Source organism: Musa acuminata, chromosome BXJ2-11 (genome assembly GCF_036884655.1).
Source record: "Musa acuminata AAA Group cultivar baxijiao chromosome BXJ2-11, Cavendish_Baxijiao_AAA, whole genome shotgun sequence".
NCBI classification, from domain to species: domain Eukaryota; kingdom Viridiplantae; phylum Streptophyta; class Magnoliopsida; order Zingiberales; family Musaceae; genus Musa; species Musa acuminata.
In genome coordinates this window covers 20137-39165 of record NC_088348.1, presented here as the reverse complement: position 1 = coordinate 39165, position 19029 = coordinate 20137, and the positions used below count along the sequence as shown (strand labels likewise).

The 19029-nt window shown below is 36.0% G+C and overlaps 1 protein-coding gene across 5 annotated transcripts in view; it reads right to left on the bottom strand.

Moving 5' to 3' along the window:
* Nucleotides 1–741: 741 nt before the first annotated feature.
* LOC135586201 (uncharacterized) overlaps nt 742–19029 on the bottom strand; it is a 30976-nt gene continuing 12688 nt past the window's right edge. Inside the window, exons 9-18 of one of the 5 annotated variants that reach the window (XM_065133784.1) lie at nt 12327–12690; nt 11701–12203; nt 11425–11607; nt 11189–11347; nt 7393–7467; nt 6555–6726; nt 5631–5824; nt 5486–5527; nt 3107–3322; nt 742–1529 (exon numbers count right to left, since the gene is read on the bottom strand). In XM_065133784.1, coding sequence (XP_064989856.1) covers nt 894–1529; nt 3107–3322; nt 5486–5527; nt 5631–5824; nt 6555–6726; nt 7393–7467; nt 11189–11347; nt 11425–11607; nt 11701–12203; nt 12327–12690 — 2544 coding nt within the window. In that variant the 3' untranslated portion in view covers nt 742–893. Of the gene's footprint in view, nt 1530–3106; nt 3323–3562; nt 3699–5485; nt 5528–5630; nt 5825–6554; nt 6727–7392; nt 7468–11188; nt 11348–11424; nt 11608–11700; nt 12204–12326; nt 12691–19029 lie in introns of those variants that run through there. The other 4 variants (XM_065133787.1, XM_065133785.1, XM_065133789.1 and 1 more) reach the window with 4 other exon arrangements.

Below are 19029 nucleotides of genomic sequence, written 5' to 3'. Positions count from 1 at the left end.
TCCTAATCTGTTTATCCAGTCATTTGAGTCACTGACAAAATGACTTCCAACCGAAAGCTTGTGTGGTCTCACCTCATCAAGTCTCCCATGTCAACCTGGATGAGCCTATACCTTTGATAGTAAGCAATTCTTTGTATGATACTACTGTCTCTTTGATTTGATGGTGAAGACCGACAATCTACATTCCTTCGGCTTTTAGGTACAATCGCGCTCTAGGTGTACACCTAATGTTTCCTACTGTTTAACATGATTGTATCTCTTTGATTTGATGGTCTACAATCTACATTCCTTCGGCTTTTAGGTACAATCGCGCTCTAGGTGTACACCTAATGTTTCCTACTGTTTAAAATGATTGGGGCCGGATGATTATTTCGGCAATCCCACACACGACGTCATTTCCGCTTGCAAACTGACAGGGTGATGTTCTCATCTTTTCAACGGTTGGCTGAGATAGCATCACAAACCGATACTGTGCTTCGCAACTACGGAGTACCCCAGTTGAAAATACATATGTAAACCTAAAAAACAACCAAGGATAACAAGAGGAATCACACAATATTAATGGTATGATAACCAAACATTTGAGTAGATTTCAGAGTTTCATGAACATCATACAACTGAAATCATTTAACACCATGCGACAGAATATATAAGAAATTATCTCACTGAAGAAACCCAAACTTGCCTTGCTAGAAAAGGAAAATGCCCTTTGAAAACATTGCCTCGAACATTTGGGAAACGTGCACTAAAAGCCTCCGCATGTAACATAATCTTATAAATACCATGTACAAAGTGACTTCTAATGCCCTTTTACATTCTCAATGATTCTTAACATCTCCCACAAATTTACAGAGTACATTCAACATGATACAGATCCGACTGTACAAATGTTATCATAAAAGAACTTCTGATTCCATCTTTCTAAATACTACCTCCACGGATGAAGGATCTATATCAAGGCCTAAATCTTCTCCTGCATAATTCACAAACAAATATTCCTTTTTGGATGATGCGGCAGGAAGCAGCTCAGAAATCCCAGCCAGATCTCGACATGGTGGAAGGATAACATCCCTTCTATTCAGGGAATAGTAGACGTCGGCAAGCAGAAGCCAGGTAAGGTCTGAATCAATGCAAGCAAGTCCTGATAATGCCCTTAGAGATGCATCTTTGAGACCTGCCATGCTACTGCAAGCAATACCTACCACAATACCACTAACCTTCTTCAGGACTGTCTGTAATGCTGAACTAGTCCTCTTGTCCGAACATATCATGGTAATCATGTCCAATACTGCTGCCTGGATTTTTTGGCTGGAGACTTCAGCCATAGGTTCTTCGGAAGTGATAGAATTACTTCGGTAAGGGAGAAGAATTCTTTCCTCATTTGATAGCATTGGTTTCCTTCGAAATGGGGATGAAGTAAGCAACTTCCATATAGTATGCCCATCATTCTGAAACCGGCGAACAAAAAAGTCCCCGCCACCAATTTGAACTGCTTTATGCAGCATATTCAAGCATTTCCTGATCACAACCTGAAAAAGAATAAAAGAAACATCAAAGCTGTGTCTAATGCAGCCACATGCCAAGGCTTTTCAACTGGGAATACAGCATAAATCCTTCAACTGGGAATACAGCATAAATCCTTTAACCGGGAATACAGCAAGGTAGAAACATCACTGCATAATCAGAAGACAATATTAAAAGTCCTGTAATGGCTAAATACAGCAAGTTAGAAACATCAGAAGACAATATTTGAACCCTAATAGCATAAATCCTTTAATGGTTACTAAAAGTCCAAAATAACATGGAGCCACACGTCAAGGCTTTTCAACTTGGAAGTACCAACACTCCATATTCATATATGTATCAAATGCTCCAACACCACCGCATAAGACACATACACAATACACATTGGCATGGCCTATCAGTAGCCCAAATATTTTTTATTTTTTATTTTTTTGCAATTGGGCAAAGTTTCAAAACCAAATCAACACCTTCTGACACCAAACTTTCAGAACAACCATTTAATTTCTTAACATTTTTAAAATACTTATAGTTTTTATGAGCATGTATCCTATGATTGTACTAACTTGATTTAATTTCTTGTGACCACAATACAGTGTGATGTGATGTCAACAATCTTCCCATGAAGTGAGTTTGGTAGACTTGAGTGAATCCAAGATATCCACCTAATATCTATCTTATTTCTCCCCCAATTATCCTACCTCTTAACTCTCTCATTACATAAGCCCTAAAGCTCCAAACCCCCCTATTGTCCTATATGCATAACCATACATAATCCACTAAAACATCAAACAAAATATGGTGTTATTGGAGCTGTCAAGCATTAACTAGTGTTACAACTTCATTATCAAATAAAGCAAGAAGGATTACATAAAATGTCTATCTCTACACTCAAGACTAGTATGTGTTTGATCCTATGGTACTTGAGCTCATTGTTAAATATTATCATTATTCTCCTCTATGTCTTTTCTTTTTTAATTTCTTATCAACCACTCCATTCCCAATCCCCTTTAGCCCTTTGTAGGTTGTCCTACATTTAGATGGTACTTTGAAATGTCAAATGAAAGCAACAGGCACCAAGCAAAGTTTAGCAAACTGCAACATATAGGTCCGTTACACGATGCTTGTGATGACATTCTCTTCTTGTCTTGATCTAGGAATGATGTTGTGGACCAACATTAACCAATCATCAGGCCTCTCCTCCAGCCAGAAAATGGTTATAACATATGGTACATAAACTAACTACATCTAAAATAACAGGATTTCTAATGTGATACCAGTTGGTTAGTATTCATGTCACAAGTTTTAAAATGGCAAGTCAACTGTGCAATATAAGTTACATCTTCCAAGATGCCAAATATAGTAAAAATAATAAGATCTAGAAGATTCCTATGCATCCAGTCATCCAAAAGTCAAATTTTCAGCTAGGTCGGTCAACAAAAGATTGATAAGACGAGAAATATATATGAAGCTTCAGCATAAATCAGACAATCGAGTAAAGTACGATGTCGCAGAATAGACTAAATGTTAACGGAAAAAAGACCAAAGAGATTTACTAAATTAGCAAAAAAAAAATCTATCATACCACTGAAACCTTATTTTTAAGGCAAAGAATCAAATAAGGCCAGATTATGTTCATTGCTGGAAGCACTCTGTTCTCGTCAGCTTCCTCATCTGCAGCCTCCATCCCATCTTTCAGATCATTTAGTGATAGCAACTGAACTGCTTCCCAGATTGCTGCTTTGGTTTGTTTCTCGTGCTTATAAGCTTCCTCCACTTTTGCAAGAGATACAGAAACATCCTACAAAAAAATGCCTTACTCTAAAGTACAAACAACTGAAATCTAAGGAGAATAACAAGAAAGATTTTGTTTTACTATTTTCCAATAAGATATTTACCACTCAAGCCCCTAACAAAAGAATACATCTAATTATTTTATTTAGTTGAACAAAGAAAACATATTATGCAATGGTTCAAAACCAACACACAATTGTCAAACATAACCAATAATAATATGGAGAAGAGGGTTCACGTTTCCTACCATATCAACTGATTTTGGCACAGAAATCAAGACTTCCATTAACATTTGCTTTGTTGCAACAGTCTAACCAGTAACACCTTTTTAGGGCAGCAATTTACAGGCAGAATCTGCTAAACTGAGAGTCCTAAATGACTTGCTGAAAAGTAATAAGACAACGGACTGAGAACTAGGGAATAAATGTGAAATTTTGTTCTCTGCAAAATACAACATTATTCCAGAAAGAGAAAAGGAGTGTTGAGAAAAAGACAAACCAACAAGAAGTTGCTGTCTATTTACTTTGATCATACTACTTAAAATTATGATGCAGGTTGTTGATCTGTTTTGCAATACTGTTTTTTCCAGATTGCCATCATACACGACAAGATAAACAAATTAAAAATCCAATCTCAAAGTTTTATTCGGCTTTATAAATAGAGAACACCTAAGCAAAAATAGAATTCATATGATATATTACACTTCAAATCCATTAAAAAAAGGCTTAAATCAACAAAAATTAAGAACCATCAAGTTTTCATGTCTCTTAACTTTTTTTGGGAAAAAAAGCATTTACATAAATGATGTGAAAAGATCAAGATGTCTTACCCCAACTTACTAAGTGAACACGACCGAAAAGCAACAGAACTATCAGGAACTAATCCAAAAAAGTCAACATTATCCCTACCCCCACATACCAAAAACCAAGCAGCATGGCCCATGCTTGGATTGTACCCATGACCCAAAGTATCCTACACCAAGGAAATTATGACAAACTTGAAATCATACTGAGAAGTCAGAACAGTTTATTTTCCCAATTAAACCATATAACAACATTCAGAACATGTTCTGACTTTTCATGGTTGCTACCCCAATAAAAGTGGCACTTATAGAAACTGAAAGCCACAATGAAACACATGATTTAGGGAAATAATACAGTAACACCTCCAAATGGCCAACATCTTAAAATCCTTGACAAGCATATAGTTATATAAAGAACAAAGAGATGGTAAATGCAAGCCTTTCACTTAGCAAAACAATGGCTTCCCTGTTACAATAATCCAGAACAAGTCACAGAATAAACAACTATTATAGCAGAGCCAAATGAACTTTCTTCAAAAATAAACATCTAAAATAACAGATCCAAATGAAAATAAAGCTTTAAAAAACCTTCATTTGGACCTACATAATAAAAAATCTGCATGGCAATGTACATGTTCCAATTGCTTAAATAATTTCTAGTTTGTAATCATTGGATTTTAGGGAAACATAGACTTGAAAATTTGTCCAACTTTATAACCTTGCAAATGACAAGCAAACTACATTATGTAGCCAGTAATCATTCTATCCATCATTAATAGCTTGTCATTCGTAAGAAGAACCATTTGCAAAATACACTCCATGAAAAGAAACAAGCATATGAATGGTAGTAAAAAATTTTGAATTCACAGACTAAGCACGGGGCACTTGTACCAAAAAATTATCTAATGAATAAGGTATCTGATAGGTACATAAAGGTAAGCCATCTACCCAAGTATCCTCACGTCAAAAAATTTCAGAAATCCAAGTTGCCGTATATGAATAAGTAATCAATTAATTTTCCACTAAAATTACATAGCCCCATTAGTTTGAAAATACTGCTATCAAACAAAGAAATGCTAAACAAATGAAAAGGGTCATCAACATGAAAAGGTATCCTACTTGTGAAGCAACATGTGCTGTCCTTTGTTCTTTTCTTATTTTCAATCCAGATTTTTTTTTCTTTTAAGTCAATTGTAAGGTTTCACTTTAAACACAGGTAACTAAGAGGTTTCCTCACATCACAATAAATACTGAAATGGCTGAGCTTAATTTGTGTTTTCCCTTTATATAGTAGAAACTTAAATTGAGAGACTAAATTTAATTCTCTCTGACTGAAAGAAAGAACTGCATAATTGACCCTTCCCAGACCTGCATTAATGGGTGCCTGTGCATTGAGCTGCCTTCTGAGTTCTGACAATTAAACACCAAACAGTATTCGCAACAGCAGAATGAGAATTAGAAAGAGTTTCATTTGGCCAAAAATGTTTTATCAACAAACATATCAAGCAAGTACCTCAATAATGTCCAGAGACACCAGACAAGCTGATTCTTTCTCTGAAGAAACAAGTGGGGATGCAGCTTTTAAGCATGATCCAACAAGAGATCCAACAATTCTTCTGTATCTTTTCATCTCATTAAACTTAAACAATAATTCCTCCCAATATTCCAAGTGAAGACTAACATCATCAAAATTGACAGATCCAATTTCTGGTTGTCAAATTAGAACAAAAAGGCAATGGGAAATTATTCCAAATAGCACTTGCATTGAACAAAGAGAGCCTTGAAAGACTACATAAAATATTCAAACACTAGATTAAAAATATCATAATAACAATATACCAATTGAAACAAAGAAATGAGAAAAAAATAGCACTGGAAGCTTGCTAAACCACAGAAGATAACTATTTAATCTGTCTCCACTTTCACATCTTCAAAGAGAACTAATTCTTTGTTTTTTAGAAATGTGTTCTTTCACTGGGGGAGTGTATAAAATTTTATGATCAAAGTGCTTAGTTTGTTAGTTAAATATGGCAATCACATGTGAAAGCAACTAAACTTCTACACTCTTAGTCATATTTCATCATGATATCAGACATACTAAATAGTGCAATTTGAAATATGAGATATCTGTCTGGGCGAAGATCACAGTAATGTAGGAATTTTTAGTCCAATTTTACAAATAAAAGCAATATACAGTAAAATCATTGCCGAAACTCAAAGAAATATCGAACTTTGTTCTGTTAGATACAACTTAGGAGTAACTAAATGCAAAAAACAACTCTTTCAATTATTTATTTTATGAATATCTTAAATTAATACTTACAGAATTCAATGAAACATAATTTGGCAGATTTCATGGTCATGTGCCAATCATTCAACAGTACTAATCAAAGCTGAAACAGAAGACCAGAATCCTTATAGTACAAATCAGAATTACCTAAAGCCTGGGATTCGGTACACATGGAGGAGGAGCTACTATCCACATGATTCTCATTAATCCATTTTTGCATCATAAGAATCTTGGAGCTGACATGTGCACTAAATATTTCTGCTTGATCTGGCAAAGAAGATGCTTCAGTTTGTGATGCCTTCGCAATTTCGCCCACAGCCTAGACACAAGAATGTTAACAATCAGCAAGCTCAAAATACAAATAAGAAAATCAGCTTGTAACATCTTCAAACTTTAGGATTAAGAATGAAATAATAGAACAAGATAAATCAAGAAAGAAGAATATAATAATAGAACAAGATAAAACAAAAAAGATATTTTTTCTCCAAGCAAAAGAGATTTATATTCATTATATTAATCATACAACAAAAAGGAAACATAACTCTGATACAAGAAGAGTTAACTGCAATTCTAAATACTTTGGAATGCCAACCATAATTCTTCTTGATATAACAAGGGATAGAATGATATACATTATACAGGTCCAATAAATTTTAGTTTGTACCTATATACACCTAAAATCTTTGAACCTCCCAAAATGTTGACATCAGCTTTATGCAGATTGAAAATTTTTTTGTCAAGCAGGATAATCATATATGTTTATGTCAAAGATACAGATACATATCAAATGAATTCCATCATCAGATAAGAACAAGGATATGTGACAGCAAGATGCTGTAGAAACTAGTCTAAAATAAATCAGGACACAATTCATGTAACATGGTCACTCGTTAGTGAAACCTAGAACTTAATTCTATGTCCATGTGTAGAAGAGCTGAAATTTAAAAAGATAAAAAAATGAAGACTGGAAAAGAAATTTTTTTACCTTTAGAAATGGAATAGTTAAATTTGGGTGTTGATGCCTACCAAGGACCTCTAACTCTGAGGATACAGCTCGCATCTGTGGCAATTGACCAAACCAATTTAGAGGAAAAAAAGAGTATTGGCAGTAAATGATAAATAAATTGACTTTTCAAATTACTCATCTTATATATAATTTTAAGAAGAAATACACCTAAAAAGGTTAGAGACACCATTATAAAACCCCAGCAGTAAATCAAAGGAAAGAATGAAACAAAATAAATCAGCAGATATCAAGCAAATAAATCCACCCATGCAGTAGAAAACAGATGAGAACAAATTGCTAAACACGCATGAGAAAAGTTCATACATATACACCAAATTTTAGGATGTGCAATCTCCAGATTGCATCTGATAGAAAGTTACTACACTATTAATCTCTTTAAACCAAGATTCTTGTATCCACATTTTGCTGTAATATCCTTAATTACCACACAAGTACAACAATCCACAAGTACAAAAACAAGCCATAATATTCCAACTATTTGGGGTTGGCTTGATATTTTCCGAAGCAATTGTAGTCTAACCATGCTGATTGAAGGTATTGTTTCAATGGCAGTGATTTAAAAAGCGCTAGGCGCCAAAAGGCGCCAAGGTCCAAAAACGCCCGAGGCGCTAGGCGCTTGCCCGAGCGAAACGAGACGCTAAAATATAAAAATATATAATATACTTAATAAATATAATTATTTAAATAAAAATATGCTATTAAATTAAGAAAATCGGGTACAAAATCAAAATAAATAAATAAATCATTATAGTATATTTTTTATTTTTAAAATAAAAAATATAGTATTAAAATCAAAATAATATATTATTAATCTAATAAATAAAAATATTATTATTAGTATATAGTTAGTAGTTTACTGTTAATATACTATTAACAGTATAGTGAGAAGAGTGAGAAGACCGAGGCTGAGGCAACAGTAGCGGTAGCAGGTGATAGCCGTAGTTGGAGCGGGATCGGTGAGCGACGACGATAACGAGAGTGGGAGCGGGAGCGACAACGGGAGCAGCGAGCGATAGCAAGAGCGGCAATAGCCGCGATAAGCGACGACAGTAGTGACGAGCAACGATTGTGGCAACGACGAGCAGTGATTGTGGCAGCGGTGAGTAGCGATAGTAGCAGCGAGCAACGACAGCAGAGAGCAACGACAACGGAGAAGAAATCTCGACGGCAAAATCGCGAGTGTTAGGGTTGGCGAAGTCAGGGAAATCACGAGAGGGAGCCTGATATCGGTGATTTAGTTGGTTCGATTGAACCAACTAAAGCACCGGAGATCAACCAGACCTAAAAATCTGGTTCGGTCGCTTGGTTTAACCTAGGTGCTCGCCCGAAGCGCCCGGTGCCTGGGCTCGGGCGAGTGCTAGGACACGAAGCGAGGCACTCGAGCCTCGCCTCGCCCGAGCGCCTAGGCGAGCGCCCGAGCGCCTATTGAAATCACTGATCAATGGTATTGTCTTTAATCAATAAGTTCACCACATGGTCAACCACATCTGAGAATACAGTAATGCTGCTGTATTTACACTTTAAGTTTGTAACATTAAGGAATCAACAACAAATACTTGAGATTCCCAAAGTTCCAAGTATACACCACTGTAAAGTATATGATATATATTATCCTTACTGCTAAAAACATTTTAGAATTAACCACAATTATGTTTGGAAAAATAACCCTAATGCTTATGTTAGGATGTGGGAGAAAATAAATATGCTACTTATCGATGTGTCTTTTTTGTCCTTAAGGCTTCTTTGTAAAATAAGATGACAGCATGGTATACAGATGTCATAATATAAGGAGTTGGAGAAGTGACAAGAAAGTTAAAGAAGAATCACATCTTGGGAACAGAGGATCATGTCTTCCATATAGTTGTTAAAAATATATATAAGATGAGATGTAAAAGTATAAAGATGATAGAACAATGTTTAATAGAATGAGCTATAACATAACAATTTATTGTATTATCTTAGATCACTTTGTCAAACATAAAGAATTTCATATAGAAACCAATGGATGTCTTTAAAAAAACTCTATAATGAATAAATAGATTTAACAAACAAATATACTTCAAAACAAGAGTTTGGGGAAGAATTGAGAAAGTCCACAATACATAATGTTTTCAAATCCCATACTAAACAGAATCCCATCACAAGTTTGATGAAAGTGAAACAAAAAAGGTGATGGTGTGATACCAACTTCTTCGAGAAGAAGTTTCTCACAGCGGAATCATAAACTTCATAGAAACAAATAAATTAATGGCATATAGTTCATGGATTAATTGATCAAAAGAGCTAGCACCAAACTCTAATAAGATTGTTCATTCTACTAATAGAGTTAGTTGAAAGGATAACCACAAAACTTCCCCAGCTTGGACGACATCAACTTTGAAGGAATATCATTATTTTTTGCAAAGCTAAAAGGGATAGAGCATGAAGTCTAGCTGATAATACAGTAGTAAATTTCATGACAGGAAAGGAGCTAAAATAGAATTGTCCATTCATCATCATAATGCTCCTAATACCAAAACTAATGGGTAAGAGAAGAAGATAAGGAAAATAGTGTACTAATAAATATTAAGAGATGAAAACTTCTGCTAGAACCCTACAAACTTAAATTCCGATAGTTTTATAATTTTCCAAAAAAAAGTACATCTAATGAAGGAATTCTTATCATTAATTAACTCAAAATTGCATTCTAATAACACTTCAATAAATAACATAAATAATCCAAAAAATACAAATATTATTATATAAAAAACCTTAAACCTAGACATGAGAGGATTTCAGATTCAGATTTAAGATTGTCAAAATAAGACTAATATGAACTCATCCTGCATCATCCACCTTACCCATTGCTTAAATTGAGTGCTCTATTACTCATGGAAGGATCTCAGCCTAAATCATGCACATACACATTTGCCACACCAAGGGTAATAATATAACCTTTTGAAGACCATGATATATGAACTATCAAGACTATTTCCTACCAAACTGGAATCAGCAACAAAACCCAAATCAAAATCAAGAAGTCCACCTCTGTAAAGGCCACTGACCTAATATTAAAAAGTAAGGCACCTAAAATTTATGTAAAACATATATCATAATGGTTGCAGCTATGCTCTTATGAACCAAAAAATTTTCTGGCAATACCTCTCAGGAAGGAAGAATCAGAGCTAAGGTGGCAAATGACAAGTTTTAGTACAAGGAGAAAGTGATTACACAGTAGAAACAAATCGATAAACAACAGAATACATTTGAAACCTGAGGGATGCAATGGATCTGAGGGCAATGTCCTGAGTTTTAGTACAAGAAAAGGTAATTATGTGATACACACAAACCAATATGGAAATACTTATAAAAAAATTAGAAATCTATTAATGCTTCAAATATATTGTTGAAGTGGTTTGAATCACAAAAACATTAACAACCTGAAATGGTTCAAGCTTGAGCCATGGAATAATGAGCCATGCCATCTACCTTCAGCAATGCAAAAGAAGGTCATGCCATCTCATTTTGTGAGAGACAGGAACAAAATGAATTAAAAAAAATGTTTTAACTTTTTTTTCTACTGTAATTATCCTAAGTCAGCTCCAAAATGCAAATAGGCCAGAAGATTGATTTAACTTTTCCACTGGCAGCAACCTCACAAACTGGACCCCAGTGCATGATCTTTGCTTCAGGTGCCAAACAGAAACATGATATCTCCAAAAAAAAAAAAAGAAACAGTAGCAAAAAGTAGTAATAGTCTATTTAACATGCATACCGGCTCCTCCAACAATGGCAGAATATCTCGAGCAGTACCGACATAGGACAGTATAGCAGCAAGTACATCTGGAACATGGGGATTGATATCCAAATGCTGCAACTGGTAACATAAAGAGTCAATAATATAGTCTGCATTTGCCACAACCAACTGCCCTACCTGTTCCAAATAATGTAGCATCAGTACATAAAACAAACAGCTGGTGCTTTTACAGTTTCTCTTTTTTTTGCACTCACGGTGGCATGGCTGGACGAAACAGAAAGAACACGTAGGACAGCATCTGATGCGATTCTTATCTCACTGTTAGAGCAAATCAAGTTCCTTAGTAATAAATAAAGAGAAGAGTGCAGAAATCCACTGCTTATAAAATATTTTCCAAGAACTGTGCTGAAAATGCCTATTCCATCTAGGATCACCTGAACCAATGAACCATAAAAAATAATCAATATCAAGGTTAGGAGAACATTCAAGAAACTGAGTCAAGAACTTAATTGGTGAAAATACATTTCCTGTTGCAGCATTATGGTGTCAAGGAAGAAATGTAATGGAAGATCTAATTCTATTTTATGTTCCAGCAGAGGTGCATTCTGATCCAATGGAATGTCCCACACTTCAGGTGACAAATATTCATGCAAAATGCTGGCAATGGAAAGAATTGTAGCATCCCTATTATCCTTTCCCTCTCTCATATTCCAAGCTGATCCTTGGCATTTGAAAGTTGTAGACTTGTCATCATCATATGCAAGTTTCTTTTCTTGCAAGGTTTCTTCCCTAGACTTTTTAAAGAATGTTGAATATGTATTAACTGACTGTTCTGATAATCCATATATTATCTCATTTAACATGCAAACTGCAGAACTTGTCTTGCGCAATAACTGGCCAGAACCATGATGAAAATACCAAGTTTTCCACCCTTCTTTGCCATATTCTTTCATACGAAGCTCTGATATCAACTGGCGAAACTGATCTAGCAAATTATCAACAAGAACTGATAAAAACATATTGCTCTCGTGTCCTAAGAATAAGACAAAACAATAATAATTAAAAACAAAACTTCTATCCGGAAGAAAAAGTTCTTAACTTAATACAACAAATCATTAAAAAACTAATGAACAAAGACTGAAAACCTAACTATTACCTGATATTATGGACAGCCCGACAAGTCTAAGTACTCCAGCAAGAGTTAGGTATAGTTTCCGACTGCCAGCAATACCAAACCAAGGAGGCATGTGAGGAAACTCCAAAACACTAGTTACATATTCTGAAGGACTTTGCAAATCCTCATCTTGCAAAATAGAAATTTTGGAAACAACAGGAAAAGTGGCATCCTTAGTAAGATTTCTTGGAGAACTCAAGATATTGCCAGCTTTCAGCTCAGCAATGGAAAGCAAATATCCAGTTGAAAGCGGTTTTGACAAAATTAGGTTATTCATGGAACCAGCAAACCGTGAATTATGACTGAAGCATAATCCAAAATACTCCAAAAAACATGATGCATTGACCTGCCAATACCAATAAGTTCAAATCCCAGAAACCAATTTGCAATCCTATAAAAAGTATAAATGTGGCAAATAAAGTAACATATATGATCAGGGAAGAATAAAGTAGAAATCAGCTACTCTCTGTAAGATAAGAAAAGAAACCAACACGTAGCTAAAATAAATTCATTTTATGACAGAAACCCATAAATCACAGAAAATAAGGCTATGAAAAGCGAGTCAAATCAGATTAAATCATTTGTAAGAAATAAAAAAATAACTAAAAACATGTTCACTAAATGACAAAAGCTAGTAAATCACAAAATTAAGGCTTTAAAAAAATACATAAATTGGATAAATCCAATTTGGAAATGTAAAATATTGTCAATTTATGGTTGATATAAATAACTAATTATAACTATAAAGCTTGAAACTTATCAGGGTCAAAGTTTTTGTTGATATGTCATTAGCAAGAATTAGTAGTGTTGGGATCAAAATATATTAGTGAAATGAATATGCATCACAAAATTGCCATGGTTACTTCTAATAAACTGAAAACTCAAGCAGAAACAACATACTATCACTTCTACTCGTAGCCTGTACCAACTGACAAAAAAGTAATACACCAACAAGTTTACATTCTGAACATTAGTACTGCCCATGCAAACTTTGACACGGAGCATCATAAAATTGCACTCAATGCTTCATGCACCATCATGCTGAAAAGTATATATGCATGCGATCTAATACCGTGTCACCACTTTGTTGAAAAGTATAATACCAATTTTAAACTTCATGCACCATCATATTGAAAGGTTTAGATGCGTGCAATCCTGCACCATTCATGATGGATCATACCAATTTAACATATATGCACTGCTACAATCTAATAGTGTACCATCACCATAGCAAACCATCATTTAACATGCTGTTTTAACCCCTTATAGCAAATAACCAAATGGCTCTTAACAGAGCTTAAAGTCCAGATAGTGTGTACTATGTTCTTTATGCTCTCTCTATCCTAACCAACCAAATGTCACTTCACAGACTTCATGCTCCTGCTATTATGACATGACATTTGTCTAACTGCAAAGGGCTGAAGAGCTCAGTCACCTAGCACCAAACCATCAGCAGAGGGTGGCAGGACTGTTGAATTGGAATTGCATCAACGGATGTACTATCTTAACGTGTGCACAGTTAAATTAGACAGTAGATCAGTGGATCAGTTCCTTGCAAGTGTGTATGAGACGCTTTTTGGATTGGTTAGTTTCACATGACAGCAGGAGCTATGACAATTCGCAATGTGGTACATAATTGTGTCTTCGTCTGATAGGCCAGATGTAAGTGCATGACAATAAACCCTATCGTGCAACCATAAACTACAAAATAGCTATTAGCATATTCTATTTGATCTTTTAAACCATAATCATTTAAGCTTCTTTCTGTAGATCATGGTCATAAGCATCAAATCAAATTTTAGGTTTCCTAATGCGACTGCAAAATCTGTACTTCAAGGCTCAAGTGTGGAAAATTTAGATTCATATTCACCCTCTTAACAAAATCATGAGATTCATCATTACACCACAAGGCTAGTGTTCCTTACAATAGAGGATACAGAATATGATCATTATTAATAACCATGCACTAAATGAGCATGGTACCCATAAGACAGAACGCGTCACAAACTATGTCAGTCAGCATCCTTGATGTTGCCAATTGGTTGCAAAAGATTTTGAACAGGATATGTGAAGCAAAACCATAACCCTTGAATTTTATTTCTTTCCTCTATAGAGAAATTATCATTTATAATTGTTACCTTAGCACAAACTAAATTGCATTTTACTTTTCTTGTTCCACCAAGTTAGCTTCATAGATAGTGTACTTGTTTGAGTACACTAATAAGGAGAGGCTGTTGCTGTTGCTTACGTTTTGCCAATAAACTATACTCTTGGCTGCAGTACCGCTTTAATTTTCTTTTGACCATTTTTTGTTATTTAGGTCTGTTTTCTTTAATCATCTTATTTATGTTCTAGCTCAGGGTTTGTCATCTCGACCTATACTGCCCAATACGAGCGATATGTACCAGTCTGATAGGATACCGATATGTGGACCGCCCTCTGTCGGGCGATACCATCACATGACCTCGTATATGGTGATATGTGATTTGTACCAGGCGATAAGGATCAAAATCGGACCATTACCAACTTGTACAAGTTGATAACAGTTGGATTTAAACCTATCGATAAAGTGCTGAGATTGGCCTATTTCAAACGGTCAAATTGACCGTTTGAAAAGAGGCAAAATATTGGGAAGGCAATTGCAAAATGGTTCAACTTCTATAGGATTCTAACAAGCACAACCTAAGGTCTATATTATCAGAGCATAGTCTCTTCTACTCAAAAGTCTGGCACGGGGATCCAGTATCCAACACCGAAACAGATCCACAGTGTGTATTTAGATGAGGAGGTGGCAGAACTGAATGACTGGTTCAAATCCTTCAAGAGGCAATGGGACGAATATGAGGTAACATTGATGTATGACAGTTGGACAGGGCCAACAAGAATAAGTATCATCAATTTTCTTGTTTATTGCAATAGACGAGTGATTTTTCATAAGTCAGTTAATACTTTCGACAAGTATCATCATAGTAGACGAGATCGGATCATAGTACATTGTCTAGATAATCACCGATAATGGAGCCAATTTCAAGAAGATCGATTCATAATAGATGGAAAAAAGAAAAACATTGTTTTAGACTCCATATGCAGCTCATTGTATGGATTTAATGTTGAAGGATATTGGCGAGCTGCCATTAGTCAACAAGTAGCTCAAGCACAATCGATCACAAAGTTTATATATATCATCATTGGGTCCACTCTTTAATGCAAAAGTATATAAATGGTGAGATACTCAGACCTATAGTCACTCGATTTACTATAAATTTCATTGCTTTAAAGTCAATACAATAAAAGAGGCAGGGCCTAACATGAATGGTCCGATTCCAAGTATTCGAGATCGGGCTATGGAAAAAAAATTAGAAAAGACTATTCTTTCTTTTAGATTTTAGGATATCATGAATGAAATCATAAAAGGTGTGAAACCACTTTACATTGTTCTCCGTAAGATAGATATGGATACGCGTCCACAAATGTTTTATCTTAGACATATGTTGATTACATGAAGAGAGAAGATCAAGAAAGCATTCAAAGAAGATTTTAAGACCAACCAATACTTACAGATCATTGATCACAAAACTGAAGTTCACATGGACCAAGATATCCATAATGTAGTTAAATTCATATTCAGTGTAATTTAATTCATTATTTTTAATAGTTAAAAAATTCTCACTAACAAAATTATGTATTGCAACATATAATCTAAATCCAACCATTCAATTTCGATGTAGTCTTAGAACACGATCAGATTTATTATCGACACTAAGAAATATTATATATTGACTCTTATCAAACACTATCGATGCTATTATGGAAAGCTAATTATTACAAGAAACAATTGGCTCATTCTCCAACGTTGTAGCTATATCATATCGTTATAATATAGATCTTGGTAAGAAAAAGTTACACACATACTGATTATAAACTACATTTGATATTAATTATTTATTATGTTAATAAAGTCTTATTTGCATCTTTTTGCAATCAAGTGGTCGCTGCATTTTAGAGGGGATGTACCAAATTTAAGGAAGATTATCATCCGTGTCCTTTCGTAGACGACAACATCTAGTGATTACGAACGTAATTGATCAACGTTCGTATTGATTCACACGAAGGACCGCAATAAACTATCGTATAGACGATTGGAGAAACTAGTATATGTCTACTATAACATGCAGCTAAGGTTGCGATATGCCTAGCTGGACAAGGAGCCAAAGGAAACAAAGATTAAGAGCCAATGCTAGAGTGGGTCGAAGCAACAAAGAACTAAGAGGATCTTCTACTTGATGAGACAGGAGATCCTCAATGTCCTTCGCATTTTATTGAGGCAATAGGAAAAGAGGAAGCACTTCCAACCCAAGGAAGATCCCCCTTTGTCAGAACATGGCGGAAGGAGCCTGACAACATCGAGTTAGACTACTCTAGGAACTAAAAACACCCAACTGTCGTAGTTATCTGTCCAACGTACAAAGGCAAAGGCAAAGGCAAAGGCAAAGGCAGCAGCATCAATTTGTTAGGACTCTAGTTAGGAGAGTCCTAATTGAGAGGGACATTTTGTTAGGACTCTAGCTAGGAGAGTCCTAATTGAAAGGGACATTCTGTTAGGAGTTTATTTCTTAGAGAAGAATTAGGAGTTGTAAAGGAATAGGAGTCTTGAGTAGGAGTCCTATTAGGAGTCTTGAGTAGGAGTCTTAATTGAGTAGGACTCTTGAGTAGGAGTCCTATTATGAGTCTTGAGTAGGAGTCTTAATTGAGTAGGACTCTTGAGTAAGAGTCCTATTAGGAGTTAGGGTTTAGAAACCCTATAAATAGCTATGTATTCATCCTCTTTTGATAAGCAATAGATGAATCTTTTCTGTAGCCTTTGAGCAGCAACTTGGAGGGAGGAACCCCTATAGAGTTCCAAGGAAGCCGATCCCCTAAAGAGATCAACCCCAAGTTTAGAATCTACAAGGGTTCTATCACCTGGTATCAGAGCAACGTTCTTGGCGTCTCGCTGCCCTTCCACAGCCATCCATCAACCCTCCACAGCCACCCAAAGCAATTCCCACAATTGCTTAAAAGATCATCACCGAATTCCGCCATCATCTCCACCACCGTAGATCATCCTTTGATCTCCCCGTGAATTGCAACATGTTCTGGTTTCCTACCTTACTACTGTTGCAATTTAGTTATCCCTATCCGAAAATTCAAAAAAAAAAAAAAATTCGTTCCTTTATTGCTGCAAATTTTCATCATAAGTTGCTGAAATTTTTCGACGATAATTCTGCTATCGCAACTTACACCAGTTTTCTTGCTGTTACTGCCAAAATTTCCTTGATTAAATTAGACATCCTTGCTGTCATATAAACTGAGATATTGCTGTCAATTCCCTCCTCAAATCTCTCAAATTTTTTGTGGAGACTTCGTCGAGAAACCGCTGTTTCTTCGTCGATAATTCTGCTCTTACAAGACAACACAATTCTGCAGCAAACTTTCACTGATTTCTGTCAAACCTATACATGCCTTTAACCCGTCAACAAAAGAGAGATCTTAACATCACAGATTTGGAGTCATATACTATGGCATCTGAGGATGCAATCAATGCTAAATTTGAAGCCTTTGAGGCACGAATGGAGGATAAGATTCGGACTCTCCTTACCGAATTCAGTTTGGGCCGACCACCAAGCCCGAAGAAGTCACATCAAGGAGAGAGCTCTAACCATTCACATCATGCCCAAAGAGATGACTTCCAAGAGAGGGGAGGCTCTATGACCGACCCCAACTATTCGCGCATGAGAGTGGACTTCCCTATATGGGAAGAAGGAGACCCAATTGGTTGGATCTCGCGTGCGGAGCGATATTTTCGGTACCATAAAACTGCGGATGCATCCATGGTGGAAATTGCAGCTATACATCTTGAAGGGGATGCCATACAATGGTTTGACTGGTTTGAACACACTTATGGAGCCCTTTCATGGCGACAATTCAAAGAAGGACTACTGATCCGCTTCGGTCCAACTAATTACGAGAACATTGACGGACAACTAACAAAGATCCGACAAACCTCCACCATTCAGGAGTACCAAACCAGGTTTGAAAGGTTATCTAATCAAACTCGTGATTGGTCTGAAAAACAGTTATTGGGGACTTTTATTGAGGGCCTAAAGCCGGAGATCCGGGGAGAAGTTAAGGCGCGACAACCATACACGCTTATGGCAGCCATCTCTTTCGCACGATTACAAAAGGAACGATTGAACCATGAAGCCAGGAGGACTAGGATCACTCCACGACCTACAATACTAAAGCCCTCAGCCCCCCCTACTATCAACCGAGTCCCTGCACTGAAAAGGTTAACAAGAGAAGAACTTCGGGAGCGATCTGCGAAGGGGTTATGTTGGCATTGCGACGAGCCGTGGAGCCGCGAGCATCGCTGTAAAAAAGGTAGACTTCTTATGATTGAACCAGTAGAAGAAGAGGTCATTGAACATCTAGAAGAGAGCCTTGAACACGAAGAAGAAGATATGGAAGAAGAGCCACAGCCGACCGACATTACGGTACACGCACTAGCCGGCTACTCAAATCCGCAAACGATGAAAGTTGGAGGCCTTCTCAAACAACAATCGATTACTGTTCTCATCGACACGGGTAGCACTAATAACTTCCTGAATAGTAAGGTTGCTGCTCGGATGGCACTGCATATTGAAGG